The sequence below is a fragment of the Labeo rohita genome, chromosome 1, assembly GCF_022985175.1.
Source record: "Labeo rohita strain BAU-BD-2019 chromosome 1, IGBB_LRoh.1.0, whole genome shotgun sequence".
In the NCBI taxonomy this organism is placed as follows: Eukaryota; Metazoa; Chordata; class Actinopteri; order Cypriniformes; family Cyprinidae; genus Labeo; species Labeo rohita.
In genome coordinates, this window is record NC_066869.1 from 21,129,495 (window position 1) to 21,146,299 (window position 16,805).

General features: G+C 35.4%; 1 protein-coding gene across 1 annotated transcript; it reads left to right on the forward strand.

Annotated features, from left to right (window-relative positions):
- The first annotated feature begins 6,534 nt into the window (after window positions 1-6,534).
- On the forward strand, window positions 6,535-12,319 carry LOC127163058 (5-hydroxytryptamine receptor 4). Its single transcript, XM_051106075.1, has 2 exons — window positions 6,535-6,643; window positions 11,245-12,319. Exon 2 carries the CDS (start codon window positions 11,255-11,257, stop codon window positions 12,317-12,319), a length of 1,065 nt encoding a protein of 354 aa, XP_050962032.1. The 5' UTR covers window positions 6,535-6,643; window positions 11,245-11,254.
- The last annotated feature ends 4,486 nt before the right edge of the window (window positions 12,320-16,805 follow it).

Genomic DNA, 16,805 nt, shown 5'->3' on the forward strand with positions numbered 1-16,805 from the left:
TTAAAGGTACACCGCAAGCTCCTTTGCAGAATTCAGAGATCATGTTTGCCTTGTAATTCATTTCTTGCTCAGGTTGCTGCCTGCTTCCTGTAATATAGTATATAATGTATCCCTTAAGTAGCAACGGCACTCATCCAAGACCACTTTAGCAATTTCCCTCCGGTTAAGATTCTTGTCACGGAAGCCGGATCAGTGTCCTCTGAGAGGCGCTTTCTTAAAATGAGCTGAGACCCCAAACGGGAGATTTGTTTTACGCATTGAATGTGCTGATGGGGTTACTTCCTCCTCATGATCACCCTGTTGTGTCGGTGTTGTTATAAGCTGCATACAGGTCATGTTTACAGTAGAAACGGTTTCTGCGGTATGTTTGCTTTGGCTTTATGCCTTGTTGGCACTGGCGTGTTGTGGACAGTCATTGGCTGGATGAGTAATTATGGGCGGGGCTAGTTGATATTGTATGAGTGAGGCAGTGTTGGGTAAGAGGGGCCTGTATAGGAGATGAGCCTGGGCTTTCTTCGCTGACCTGTGACCGGCTCCGCAAACGTCCCATCAATCTCCAGAGCCTGTCAATGTCTCCCTGCTGACCACTCCACAATTGTGGGCTTGTTTTCTTTTGTGATGACCTGATAAGCGGCTGCCATGAGTGGCTTAAATACTTGATGCAGATCATTGTTCTTGTTACACAGATGCCACTGAACAGAAGAGTTTTAACCCAAACATCCTGGAGCAGATTGAAGGATATCCTGCTTTCTTCAGCCAGTAAAAGTCAAAGACTGTTAATGTTATTGTTAAAGTAAAAAACAAATACAATGCAGAATATGCCTTTTATGTAACACTTTCTGTGAAGCTTTGCATTATAACTGTAATATATATCTTTAGTTTCGTAAAAAAAAAGGATAATAATACAGAGTTTTGAAATACCCAAAATGAATATACTGCCTCTTTGCCTGATTAAATAGCTGATTATTTATCATAATCTGTATTATTTTTATACAAATTATGTTTTATTTTCTTAAAGGAGGGCATTTTGTTTCTCATTTTAACACTGAATTTATAATGTATTTCCTGTTGTCTTATACTCTTATAAGCTTTAATCATGGTATTATGGCTGTTGATACAATCATTTATCAAAACAATATAATCGATTACATTGTGTTTTATTAGATATAGTACACGTTCATATTGCAGTGGATGGATGTATAGTGCAACATCAATATCAAAACGATAGATGGATGGTAGGTTATTTGGGTGGATGGGTTGTTAATTAGGTGGATGGAATGGACGAATAGTTAATTGGATGGATGAAAGGATGGATGGATGATGCAAAGTTAATTGGATAGATGGATGGATGAATAGATAGATGGATCGATTGATTGTATAGATGGTAGTTCATTAATTGGATGGATGAATAGATGAATGGATAGATGGATGCATGTATAATGCAACGTTTATTAGATGGATGGATGGATGGATGGATGCATTTAATTCTGGAACTAATCCTGCCCAAACATCCATAGACAGCGCTCATCCTGAGCGAGATCTAGTTCACGGATCAAAAGTGTGTGTAAACTTGAGACTGGGACATATCAACCGGAGTAGCCTAATTTAATTTCCAGTAACGGACGGTAGAAAGTTCAGGAATTAATGGTATGTGATTTATGACAGAATAGTCCCACAACTGATTGTTTATTTTTTTCCTCACATGTCACACCCTAATTGGATGGATGAAAGGATGAATGGATGATGCAAAGTTAATTGGATAGATGGATAGATGATTAATTGGGTGGATGGTAGTTTGTTAAATGTATAAATGAAAGGATGGATAAAAGGGTGGATGGATGGATATATAGATGGTTCACTGGGTGGGTAGCTAGTCAAATGGAATGAGGATGTATGGTTGGTTAATTGGGTGGATGGATGATAAATTGGGAGGATGGTAATTTGTTAAATGGATGCATGGATGATGGATGGTGTGATTGTGTGATTGTGTGGATGGTGGTGCATTAACTGTATGGATGAATAGATGAATAGATGTATAATGCAAAGTTAATTGGATGGATGAATGGATGGATGGTTAATTGGGTGGATGGATAGCTAGTTAATTGGATTGGCGAAAGGATGGGTGGATGGATGGATGGATGGATGGATGGATGGATGGATGGATGGATGAATGGATGGATGGTTAATTAGGTGGATGGATGGATAGTTAATTAGGTGGATGGATGGATGATGCAAAGTTAATTGGATCGATGGATAGATGATTAATTGGGTGGATGGTAGTTCGTTAAATGGATTGATGAAAGGATGGGTGGATGGATGGTAGTTTTTTAACTGGATGGATGGTTTGATGGATAATGCAAAGTTAATTGGATGGATGGATGGATGGATGGATGGTTAATTTGGCGGATGGATGGATGATGCAAAGTTAATTGAATAGATGGATGGATGATTAATTGGGTGGATGGTAGTTCATTAAATGGATGGATGGAAGGATGGATTGATGAAAGAATGAATGGATGAAAGGATGGGTGGATGGATGGATGGATGGATGGATGGATGGATGGATGGATGGTAGTTTGTTAACTGGATGGATGAAAGGATGAATGGATGGATGGTTAGATGGATAATGCAAAGTTAATTGGATGGATGGATAGATGGATGATGCAAAGTTAAATGGACTAATGGATGAATGAAAAGATGGATGGATGGATGAATGAAAGGATGGATGGATGGATGATGCAAAGTTAATTGGATGGATGGATAGATTGATGATGCAAAGGTAATTGAATGGATCGATGGATGGAGAGATAGATGGATGGATGGATGAATGGATGGATGGTTAATTAGGTGGATGGATGGATAGTTAATTAGGTGGATGGATGGATGATGCAAAGTTAATTGGATCGATGGATAGATGATTAATTGGGTGGATGGTAGTTCGTTAAATGGATTGATGAAAGGATGGGTGGATGGATGGTAGTTTTTTAACTGGATGGATGGTTTGATGGATAATGCAAAGTTAAATGGACTAATGGATGAATGAAAAGATGGATGGATGGATGAATGAAAGGATGGATGGATGGATGATGCAAAGTTAATTGGATGGATGGATAGATTGATGATGCAAAGTTAATTGAATGGATCGATGGATGGAGAGATAGATGAACGGATGGGTGATTAATTGGGTGGATGGTCGTTTGTTAATTGAATGGATGGATGGATGATGCAGAGTTAACCTGATGGATGATGGGGTGGATGGAAGTTTATTCACTGGAAATTGGATGAATTGATGATTAATTGGGTGGATGGTAGTTTGTTGTTTGGGTGGATGAATGGATGGATGGATGCATGGATAGATGGATAATGCAAAGTTAATTGGATGGATAGATGGATGGATGAATGAATGAATGAATGAATGGATGGATGGATAGCCCAATGTAGCCGGTGTGTACAACAATGTAATGTAGTCTGTGATTACCTCCAATGAATTCTGCTGCTTTATAGTCATACAGTATCCTTGATCATATTCATAATTAACAAAACTCTCATTATACAGGATTCAGTGTGACACATCGCTGCCTGTTGGTCTCAGTCTGCTTTTTCAATAGCGCAGATGCTCTGTGCCTCTCCTGACAAACACTCACATTACATATGAATGACTGGGCTGGAGACACCGCTGGCCAAGGAGTGAGTGTGCCTTTTATCTGGGAGCAATTGAAAACCCCACATGTTTAATTAAAGCTCATCCTACACACTTGAAGGACTTGAGCACAGACAGACGTTCCAGGTATCTGGAGGCCAGTTTCACCTGCCAGATGTAACACAGCAGGGGTTTCTGGAGGGGAGAGGGACGCACATAGCAGGGTGGGCTTGGAAAAGATTATAAGCAGGGTTACATTCAGTCTTATGCATAATTTGAAAGACATAAATATATTTGTGTCAAGTCAATACACATTGTTTCAAAGCACCTTTACAAATCATGATGTTAATGTTAATAACAATTGTTTTGTGGTCATCTAAATTATGTTTTACAATGCATTTAATAATTTAGTGATAATTATTTGTATCATTTGCATTGCATTTAGCAAGCAAGCCTCTTACAGTTAGCAGTGAAAACGTTCATCCAGGCATCTTTATTCCCACAAATATGTTAAAAACGTTTGTTATTTGGAGTAACAGAATGGGAATTAGGTTTGAGTGGGTTTGTGAATTTATTCATCAGTCTTGTGCAGAGTGTGTAGCTTTTATTCAAGCCACATTAATCAAGGAGTGGCAATTAACCTTTGCAGTTAAGATGCCTTCCACGTTATGTGATGTGTCAGGTGTGCTGAGTTACTGAATGCTTTTACATGCATAATCGTACACCAGTTATGCTTAATAACCTGTCAAGGTCATGTAACCACCTTGAACTGTGTTCTTTCTCAGCATGCTGGCACTTTATTCAACAACTGCACATCTTGTCCTCATGACAATTCGTGTTTTGACATAAAAAAATGAACTGATTTTTGAGTTATCAGAGTTGTGTTGTATATTTAAGCACTCTCATTGTTTGAAAGTGGCTTGTTTTAAGTGGCTGACATTTTGGTTGTGGAAAAAAGGATGGGGGGATTATGGACTGTTTCCTTTTCGACATTTTAATGGATAATGCATAAAAAGCAACACTGAAGCTCATCCCATCTACTGCAAATGTTCTCTGCTAGGCAGCCTGTGACACTGCTGTAGAGAGCTGCAGAGCTGCCATGAGCAGATGTTCACAGTGGATCCAAAGGAATATTTTTCCTAATTTTATTAGTTTCAATATGCTACGGGGCCACAACATTTCACTCTCTTGGTGTTTTAGGCTTGTACCGTTATTTTTGTCATTGTTTGTTATTGTTATAATTTTTATTATTTTATGCAGTGAATTTAGGTTGAAATCTACAGTTCTGTTCACTTAATATAAAGTATGCAAAATTTGTTAAAAAGAGCTGACCATTTTATTGTTTAGGACAAATAAGTATGTCAGAGATGATAAAAAATGTAGTAATAATAATAATAATAATAATAATAATTATTATTATTATTATTAACATTTAATTGGGTGGACAGTTTTAATAATAATAATAATAATAATAATAATAATTATTATTATTATTAACAGTTATTTGGGTGAATGGTTTTATTTATATTATTAATAATAATACTTAACATTATAAACATTATATTGCATTATAAAATGTAATAATAATAAAAATTAAATTAATAATAATGTAAACATATTACATTATAAAATGTGTTATTATTTTAATTATTAGTATTGTTAATTATTAACAGTAAATTGGGTGGATGTTTTATTTATATTAAAAAATAATAATTCTTTATTATTATTATTATTATTATTATTATGCCAAATTACTCATGCAAATGTATATTTTTCAAGAATGGAAACATTATTTATTTATTTATTTATGCTTACAGCACCTTATTTATTTATTTATTTATTTATTTATTTATTTATTTATTTATTTATTTATTTATTTATTTATCAATCATTATTTTATTTTATTTTATTTTTTACTTTAAGCTTCCCAAAAAAAATTGTGATTAATTTTGAATGTGTGCATTCATCATTATTAAATAACTCTGTAGATCCAGCCAAAAATCTGCTGAGATTTCTGCGGAGTCGTGTGGGCAAAAAAGTAGTAGTAGTAGTAGTAGTAGTAGTAATAATAATAATAATAATAATAATAATAATAATAATAATAATAACATAAACATAATATTACATTATAAAATGTATTATTAGTATTATTATTAACGGTTAATGTAACAGCTGGATGTTTAATTTAAATTAAAAATATATATATTTAATATTATTATTATTATTATTATTATTATGGCAAACTACTTATGCAAATGTATCTTTTTCAAGAATGAAAAAAATATGTATTTATTTATTTATTTATTTATTCTTACAGCACCTTATTTGTATTATTATACATATATATTTTTTTACTTTAAGCCTCACTTAAAGTTAAAAATTAATTTTAATGTGTGCATTCATCATTATTAAATAACTCAGTAGATCCAGCCAAAAATCTGCTGAGATTTCTGTGGAGCCGTGTGGGCACATATTCCCTATATGCCTGGCCAAAGCCAAAGCAGAGCTAAACTCATTCTGAGATCAGAACGGAATGCAGTGTGTTTACCGATCATATCTGTGAAATCCAGACTGTCAATACACCAGACTGTATCCTTCTACTGCCCGCTTAGGAAAAGCAATTATTTCACACATCAAGCACAATTTAGAAAACATGTAACCTCTCAGTTTATGATCCAGTCTAGATGACTTTGATGTCTGCATTAGCCATACTGAGAAACAGCAAACAGTGCAGGAAATTTGTTGGATGTGAGGATTATTTGCATAACAATGCCCAACTCTTAATACCCAACACACAGGCACCCACACACACACGCCCCGCCTACATTCAGATCAAGAGGACCGTTTTAGAGCTTATTAATGTGGCATATTCAAAATAACACACACACAGGCACTTTACCGTCCTCACCTCACAGATGGAACTGCCATTCAGGAGAAATGGAGGAAACGAGAAGAGTCAGTTAAACATGGCATTGTAAAGAAAGACAAAACCCTGTCATTTAGGTGAGTAGATCTTCTCTTATTTGACCTGTGAAAATTGCTATTGTGATTGTAAAATGCTTAAATATGTTTTACAAGTCAGAGAAAGGCTGTTATAATAATAATAATATTGTATTTATTAATAATTTTTTTTAATTATTATTATTGCTCTCCCATAAGCCCAGTACTCGTGACATATGCAAGAATGGTAATAATAATAATAATAACAATAATAATAATAATATGAGTCCACTTGTATATCACATGTAAGCGCGTTTATACTACTACTACTATTAGTAATAAACAATATAGTATTTATTAATACTTTATTATTAGTAGTAGTAGTAGTAGTACTGGAGTCAGGGGAGAACAACAACAACAACAACAACAACAACAACAACAATAATAATAATAATAATAATAATAAATGAATAAATATTGTATTGTTTATTATTATAATAAATATTGTATTTTTTATTATTATTATTATTATTATTATTATTATTATTATTATTAACAACAACAACACGCTTACATATGCCATACAAGTACTGGACTCAGTGGAAAGAAATAATAATAATAATAATAATAATAATAATAATAATAATAATAATAATAATAATAGGTATTATTACGCATTAATACATATTATATTGTTTATAATTATTATTATTAAGTATTAATACATATTATATTGTTTATTATTATTATTATTATTATTATTATTATTATTATTATATGCTTAGCATTTTACTTTTCATTTTGTTTTTACCTTTCACATGTGTATTTTTAAAGTACATTTTTTTTACTTTAAAAATACACGTTTTTAAGTACCCAACCCTAACCCTAATCTGGTATGTCTATATCAACTCCAGCTTTGTTATTTTTAATTTTTTAGTTTACATTATCGTTAACCCTGAATGTCCCCTCACTGATCCCTTTATGACTGACAGGTCTGTTTATCTCCTCGTTGGTGTGGGAAGGTGAGTTTTATGCAGCCCGCTTTTAGTAGATTATTAATATGTCTGACTCAAATGGACATTCCTCCCTTGTCCAGTCTCTCCATCCAATTCCTTGAAAGTAAAGTAAATACATATTTTAAGTTAGTTGGCAGAATGCAGCGATTTGATTTGGGTAAATTGTTTTGCTTGGAACGCCCTAGAGATGAATTTTGTTCAAGAATAACAAACAAAGCAACTGATAGCGCAATCGTGCTGGATTTCCAGTGGCTTTGGTTTAAATATAAGATTAAAGGAATGAATGGTAAGTCACTCGTATTACCTCCAGTAGAGGTAAGTTAAGATAAAGAATAAAAAAGTGCTTAGGTATTGTCCTACAGGATAACCTGTGAAGAGATTTTATTATGGAACAGCTGAGTGCTTTGTTATGGTCTGGATGTCTTTATGAACTGGATCAAAAATGGCCCCATCTTTATTATGCACTTAGAATTGGTCTGTGTTTACATTTGTGAAGTGTGGGGTAGAGTTTAATTTGTCACGTTTAAGATGAGGAACGACCACACACGTAGGCATATGCACAATATCTGTTTATGTTTCTTTACAAGTATTTTTAAGCCATTCTCAGAACATTGTCTGGATGGTCACAGCTTCTTGCTGCGAGAGTATCTGTGCAGGATATTTTTAAAGCTCACCTGCTGGGTCTGAGTGGTCAGACAGACAGTGTGTGTTTGTCAGAATTAGTGTCTGCAATCCTGACCTCCCAGATCTGTTATTTTGTAACACTGCACATGATTCAGAGGAACAGAAAGAACTGTATCATTTTCATTGAGAAGCCGAGTGTTCCTTCTGTTCCCCTTATTATTGAGTGTAAATTGCAATATAACGTGCAATATAGCATGCACATCATGCCATTTGCCATTTCTTTGTTTTTGAATAGATTTTATTTTTCAGTAACCCATCTTCATACCCAGTTTTTATTAAACAGTTTGTCAAAGAGACACTGGGTAGATGATCTACATTATGTTACAATACATAGCACAATATTATTATTCATTATATGGATATTATGATTATTCAAAGACTAGCTCACTGCTAAAAAGAAATTGTCAGTGTTTACTTACTCTCATTGTCAACCATATTGCAATTTGTTTATACAAATCTTCATGCATTTTCTCATAAGCTTATTTGTCAAGATGCACCCAAAAAGAATAAAAAACTAAAACTTAAAGGGATAGTTTACCCTAAAATGATCATTCTGTCATTAATTACTCACCCTCATGTCATTCCAAACCTGTAAGACCTTCGTTTATCTTCGATACACAAATTAAGATATTTGTGATAAAATCCGAGAGCTTTCTGACCCTGCGTAGACAGCAACACAGCTACCACATTCAAGGCCCAGAAAGGTATTAAGGACATTGTTAAAATAGTCCCTGTGACAGGTGTAATTTTATAAAGCTACGAGAATATTTTTTGTGCATAAACAAAAGAAAAATAATGACTTTATTTAACAATTGGTCTTCGACGCATGTTCACGAGGCGCAGAAGCCAGCGTTCTGACGTAGGATGTCCATCTCACTTAGTTTATCGACTGTATATTCTGGTTCAAATCAGTAAGGCTGGTTAAAAAATTGCAGTCATGCTCTCTGACTTCTTAAAATCTTCAGACATGTTTACAAAGATTTGTACAGTGTGCATCTTCTTTTAAGTCAGAATGCCGGCTTCTGCATCAGACAAACACAAATGCGTGGCGTAGACTGAAATTGGTAAATAAAGTTTTTATTTTTGTTTCCTTTGTGCACAAAAAGTATTCTCGTAGCTTCAGAACATTACGGTTGAACCACTGATGTCACATGGACTATTTTATCGATGTCCTTACTACCGTTCTTGGCCTTGAAAGTGTCAGTTGTGCTGCCGTCTATGCAGGGTCAGAAAACTCTCGGATTTCATGAAAAATATCTTTATTTGTGTTACGAAGATGAACAAAGTAAATAATGAGAGAAATTTCATTTTTTGGTGAACTATCCCTTTCATTAGTCCATACAACTTGCGCTATATATTCCACTTTAAAATTACATCGTTCAATCATAATTGAAACCAAAACAGCACTGATTCTCATGGATGGGTTGAAGAGATCCATATAGTGCAAGTTTATGATATTTTTGTGCTGTTTTCTCCTTCAACCAAACCTAAAAGGTTTGTTTGCCAAAAAATGAAAATTCTGTCATTAATTAGCTTCTCACCCTCAAGTCGTTCTAAACCCGTAAAACTTTCATTCATATTTGGAACACAATTAAGATCATTTTGATTAAATCAGAGAGCTTTCTGACCCTACATAGAGAGAAACGCAACTGACAAGGCCCAGAAAGGTAGTAAGAACATCATTAAAATAGTCCATGTGACATCAGTGGTTCAACAGTATTGTTATGATGCTACAAAGCTACATACTTTTAAAACAAAATAACTTTATTCAAAGACTCCTTCTCTTCCGTGTCAGTCTTCAATGTGCGTTCATGAGAGTATCAAGACTCATACGTGTGGTGCCCCTCATGAAAAAAATCAGTATTATATAGAGCACTAAACAATTAAAAGTAACTTGACCTGATTGCAAACACCAACTAATACTCTCAAAGCTGTCATAAAACAAAAAAGTGTCATAATTGCTGATATCCACACAGGAGCCATAAAATAGTTAAGAATGGCAAAGAAAGCTAAATGACTTTTAAAAATGATAGGTAGTGGAGAGCAAAATGTTAAGCTTTGCCTTTATCTGTCACACGGTCCCATTGGTGGTAATTAAATTTTTATTATTACTGAACTAAAACCATTTTTTTTCCCCAGTATCCTTTCTTTTTCCTCTCTGTCAAACATCCCCAGATGTTGTTTTCAGGTTCTGTCACGGGCTGAGAAACATGCCTGTCAGTCAGTGGGAACTGACACTCTCTTCCACATGACTGGATCTGAGAGAATTCATTGGTGGTTTTTATTTAACATGATGTACATTTTACACGAAGAATGTGCAAAGGAAGTTTTCTTCATTCTTCATTACATCCCAAATATGCTATTTCTAGAATTTGATTAATTATGTAACACATTACACCATCCTTTTGAATTGTTTCCAACAGCGAAAATAAATGTGTCAGATTGCTTTCAAACTTGTGTTTTTGCTCACATCCCAACAGGGATGTTAAAGTTAAACTTTAACAATGCTGATGACATTTTAGGTATGCACGTTAGGTATAACCCCAAAGGTCACTATGGGGCAAACTGCAGGGATACAATTCCTGAGACAAAGTCGAGTTGAGGGGCTTTTTATGATTCTTGGCCAATATCCAGAACTAAAGGATCCAAAATATTGTTTTCATTGCAGATTTGGCTTCGGTTTCCCAGTCTGTTCTGCGTTCCCAGCCTTACAGGAGCTTCAGGGGCAGTTGTCACTTAGCAAAAATATTAATGGTGAAATAGAGCGATTATCAATGCGTGGTGAAACGACACAGACATTTTTGTTCTCATATATCAATCTAGCTCTAGCAACTCTAGACAGTATCTCGAACAAGAATTTTTCTTCTCTGTCTTCTAAAACACAGCATGTTGTGAGATCAAACAAAGCATTTATCAATGATCATGGGAATTAATCTTGAATGCATGTGTTTCGTTTATCACCAGGTTGAACAGCATGGAAAACTCCTCGGAATGGAGCAACATTTCACTCGACTCTGATTTTGAGCCTTGTGCCACATTGAGGAGCTCCGGTTCACGAGTCGCCCTCTATGTCTTCATCATCGCCGGGATCGTCTGCACCGTTGTCGGCAACTTCCTGGTGGTTCTCGCCATTGCTTACTTCAAACAGCTGCAGTGCCCTACTAACTCTTTCGTAATGTCTCTGGCTGTCGCTGACTTCCTGGTGGGCCTGGTGGTAATGCCATACAGTATGGTCAGAACAGTAGAAGGATGTTGGTATTTTGGCCCAACCTTCTGTCATCTTCACTCCAGCTTGGACGTTATGCTCTGCACAGCCTCCATCTTCCATTTGAGCTGCATCGCTTTTGACCGCTATTACGCTGTCTGTAACCCTTTGGTGTATTCGTTTAAGATGTCCCGTAAACGTGTGGGTCTGCTGATTGTGGTTTGCTGGGCCATTCCTTTCCTCATCTCCTTTGGGCCAATCCTCCTTGGGCTGCACAAGCTTGGCATGGACGTTACTTTGCCTGAGAATGTGTGTATTTTCTTGGTGAACCGTGTTTATGCCGTCATGGCGTCTCTTGTTGCATTTTACCTGCCTATGGTGACCATGCTGGTGGCCTACTGGAAGATCTACAAAGCGGCCAAGAGGCAAGCCATGCAGATAAGCGCAATGGAGGCACAGATGGCGGCAGGTGTGGGCAAGGACTCGAGCAAGAAACAAAAACATCGCAATTCTATAAGGAGGGAAAGAAAAGCGGCCAAAACTCTGGGCATTATCATGGGGGTGTTCCTTCTTTTCTGGTTGCCCTTCTTTACTGTTAATATTGTCGACCCGTTTATTGAGTACGGGACTGCTGCTGTGATATGGGATGTGTTCCTGTGGTTGGGGTACGTCAACTCCTCCCTAAACCCTTTCCTCTATGGTTTCTTCAACCGATCCTTCCGTAGAGCTTTCCTCATGATCATGGGCTGCAGAATATGTCTACATGGGACAACTCAAGGAATGGACCTCTCTCATTCAAAAAGAGATGCCAATGAGCGCACTGACAACCAGTAGACTGTAGTGGCAGTTCATCTGTTTTAATAAAATATCTCAAACTTGTTCCTGTCCAGCCCATATGGCAAAATATATTTTAGATAAATATATATTTACATAAATATAATAATATAATAAAATAGCATCTGAGTTTTTTGGCCAAAATATAGTGAAAATATAGTCTGTTAGATGCCAGAAATGCCACTTGGAATCCTTCTCAGTGGTACGTTTCCCAAAAGCATTGTTCGCTAACGAAAGTTGCAAGTTGCATTGAACTCTATTGGTATGATGGAACTTGCGACCATAGTTGCTTTTGGGAAACACACCCCAGAATGATTGTGGTGAGTAGAACTGGAGGTATGGTGCTGGTGCCGTGACCCGGATGGGAGTGAGGTTTTGGAACAGAGGCCAGCCAGCAAAAAATGTGCAGGTAAACCTCATTCCCCTGATCTCAAGAAGCACACTAGCAACTGATTCTAGAGCCTGCTGTCTTTAGTGTCCTTGTTAGCGTGGCCGCCTTCCATGCTCAAAATGCCAGTTTGATTCTTACTCAGGGGTGCTTTTCCCAAAAAAAATTATGGTTGCAAGTTTCTTCATTACCGATAGAGTTAAATGGAACTTGCAGCCATAGTTACCTAACAATGCTTTTGGGAAACACACCCCAGAGTGAGTGATGTGAGTAGAACCAGAGGGGTCACATTGGTGCCGTGACGTGGATGGGAATGAGGTTTAGAGGTGTGAGTGTAACAGAGGCCAGCTAGCAAGAGCTGTGCAAGTTAACCTCCGGCATCTGATCTCAAGAGGCACATTAGCGACTTACGCTGGAGCATCCTTGTTAGTGTGCTCACCTTCTATGGCAGAAATGATCTGCTCGACTCAATTTTGGACAATGTTAATACATGTACATTTAAAATATCTAAAAAAGGCTATATGTAAAGAGATGTAAGTAACTAAAACTTCCCATACAGCAATATATATATATATATATATATATATATATACAGTGCCATGCAGACTTGCAGAATCTGTAAAAATGTGAACAATTTTAACAAAATAAGAGAGATCATACAAAATGCATGTTATTTTTTTTTTTTTTTTAAGTACTGTTCTGAGTAAGATATTTTACATAAAAGATGTCTACATACAGTTCACAAAACTTTTTGAATTTGAAGATCAAGGTAAATTGTACTTAATTTGTCTTCCGGGAAACATGCAGGTATTCTTCTGTTGCTTCGAAAGGGCAGTACTAAATGGAAAAAAATGATACTTAAACAAAATAAGAAAAATTTGGGCATCTTCATCCTGTTCAAAAGTTTTCACCCCATGGCTCTTAATGCGTCGTGTTTCCTTCTGGCGCATCAATGACAGTTTTTTTTTTTTTTTTTTTAATTAATAGTTGTGTCCCTCAGTTGTCCTCAGTGTGAAAAGATGAATCTCAAAAATCATTTTTATAATTTTAGCATTTTTTGGTCTTGTGGACCATATGTAAACATATTTTATGTAAAATATCTTACTCAGGACAGTACTAAATAAAAAACAACATGAATTTTGTATGATCTCTATTTTGTTAAAATTATTTGCATTTTCACAGATTCTGCAAAGGGCTTCCAAACTTTTGCATAAACCTGTGTGTATATATATATATATATATATATATAGATAGATTTAAATCCAAGAAAATACATTCACATGTCACATTTGAAGAAAAACGTAGTTGCCTGTAAAAGTTTAAACACATAACACATTTGAGTTTGCAATTATATTCAATTCAATATATTTTCAAATATATTTTGGCATATACACTTTTTTTTTTTTCTATTCAGAAATATATTTATTGAGCTTCACTGTTTACAACACATAACTGGCATGTATTTAAATACATTTTGGTCACAAAAAATATATATATATTTTTTGCTGTAAGGCTCATTGAAAATATATTTATGTAATATTAGCAATAGGCCATTTTTGTATATTTTAAAACATATTTAAAATAGATCTGAAAATATATTATTGGCTTATGGGTGACCACTGGTATTATTTGTTGTAAAACTTACGTAAGATTTAAAAGATTAACACATTATGTAATCTCATTATGCATTTCAAATAATGATTAATGATATAACACAAATCCCAGTGAGATGAGGATAACTCAGTTATTAGGCTAACAGCGTGACAAGTGATAAAGTGCATGCAAACATTGTGATTTGGTGTTGAACTTCCTGTAAGATGTGTTTTCCTTCACATTTTTTTTTACTGTGTGAATAAAATAAATGCCTGGCCTGAATTCATCATTTTTTTTGCAGATTTGGTGCTTTGCAGCAAATAATCCTTTATTCTACTCCATCTATTGCCAACACTAATGCAGCATACTCATGGTAACAAACAGAACTTTACCTTTTGTATACTAGCAGAATTATGAGCGTTCTGTGGTACAAGATGTACAGCTGAATTCTAAAATGAATAAGAGCACATTTTAAACTCACATAATGTCCTTTGCAGAAAAGTTCTGGTATGTTCCACAAACTATGGCAGCATGAAATAATAAACAGAATGAGGAACAACCAGGAACAGAAGGTTTTTGCTATTTGAGGGCGCAGTTACAGGGCACTTACCCTGCACATAAAGTGCCTATCAAAAGAAACACTCCAAAAGCGTGTGACACATCCTCCCCTGTCACAGATTAGCACCCGTGACCTGCAGAACATCACAGTCATAACTAAAATATGTATGAGAACAAATAATTACATAATGATGGAAATTAAATCTCAGTTATGATCACGTTTCCTTAATATAATTCTTATAAAATTACTTGACATGCCGGACAGAGAATTGGCCCCAGCTGGTCTGCCTGCTTAAATAATGAGGTAAGCAAAGATAAAGGAACTGGGGGGTGAGGTTCTTTATAATCAAAAATTTATATAATAATTTTGAAACTGAAAGTCTCAGGAAATCATCCAATATTATGCTTTCTTTCTTTCTTTCTTTCTTTCTTTTCTTTTTCTTTCTTTTTTTTTTTTTTTTTTTAATTAAGCTAATGTTCTATTAACTCTGTGCCCGACCATTCACTCCACCACTCTACTTTTTAGACATTTCTGGCACTGCTCAGCGAGTTAAGGCAGTGAAATGTTCGTAAAGTCATTTTTGTGACAAGTCTAAACATACAAGCGTTAGCTAACGGAGCCCATTAAGAACTGTTATGCATGCTGGTGTTAGTCTTCAGTAATCCACAGGAAACAGGGGAGGACAGAGACTCACAGTGATTTACTCCTCAGTAAGTTCTAAGAAATGTTTAATGGAAAAGGAAACCACTGTTCAAAAACAGTTAGTTTGCACATACGGTATGTTATCCTCAAGTCATCTTCACACCCACAGTCTTGTCACTTTTATAAGCATAATGTGAGATGATTCAACCCCTGCCTGTTAATGATTGTGTTTCCAAATCTGTTGGAAAATTTGTAGGAATTTGCAATTCATTTACATGAACAGTGACCTCTACTGGCCATCTTAGATTTTTCATCAGTAATGAGTAAAGTAATACAGCAATAAATCAGTTGATAGACGGACTGATTTAAATATGCAGAGACTGCTCTTTCATGGGTCAAGGGACATATATAGTTCTCAGTATGTTTCATTTAAGTATCAACTTTGCCTGCGTAAGAGATGTGCAGTAAAAAGCCATGAACAAAGCTAAAAAAAAAATAATGTGGATTTTTCAGATCCTGGCAAGTCTGAGCACAGCATGGAACACTGTCAGCTCTCTTCTAGAGACATGCAATGAGTTTCAAAATGTCTTAGTATTTCATATGTCCTTCCTTTTTTTTAAATGTCAGCAGCACTTGAGCTGCATGAACTCCACAAGTTACAGATAATCATGTTCTCTGGCATGATTTGATAATTTTCCACCAAAGAACATCTTGAATGGAAGCAAGGACATCTGACCTTTTGTATAAAGGAGCCACAATTTGCCTATAAGAGTAGTGACTCTAAAGTTGTGGAATCTTAAAGGGATAGTTCACCCAAAAAATAAAATTCTATCATCATTTGTTACTCCAAACCCATAAGACTTTGGTTAATCTCCTAAACACAAATTCAGGCATTTTTAAAGGAGAACTCCGCTTTCAGAACAACAATTCACAAATAATTTACTCACCCCCTTGTCATCCAAGATGTTCATGTCTTTATGTCTTCAGTCGTGAAGAAATTATGGTTTTTGAGGAAAACATTTCAGGATTTTTCTTCATATAATGGACATCGGTGCCCCGATTTTGAACTTCCAAAATGTAGTTTAAATGCAGCTTTAAGGGGCTCTAAATGATCCCAGTCAAGGAAGAAGGGTCTTATCTAGCGAAACGATCTGTCATTTTTTTTGGAAAATAAAAATTTGCATACTTTTTAAGCACAAAAGCTTGTGTAGCATTTGAAGCTGCTTTTAAACTACATTTTGGAAGTTCAAAATCGGGTCACCAATGAAGTCCATTATATAGAGAAAAATCCTGAAATGCTTTCC

Coding starts and splice junctions, on each gene's coding strand:
- LOC127163058 (XM_051106075.1), top strand. CDS start 11,255: ATGGAAAACTCCTCGGAATGGAGCAACATTTCACTCGACTCTGATTTT.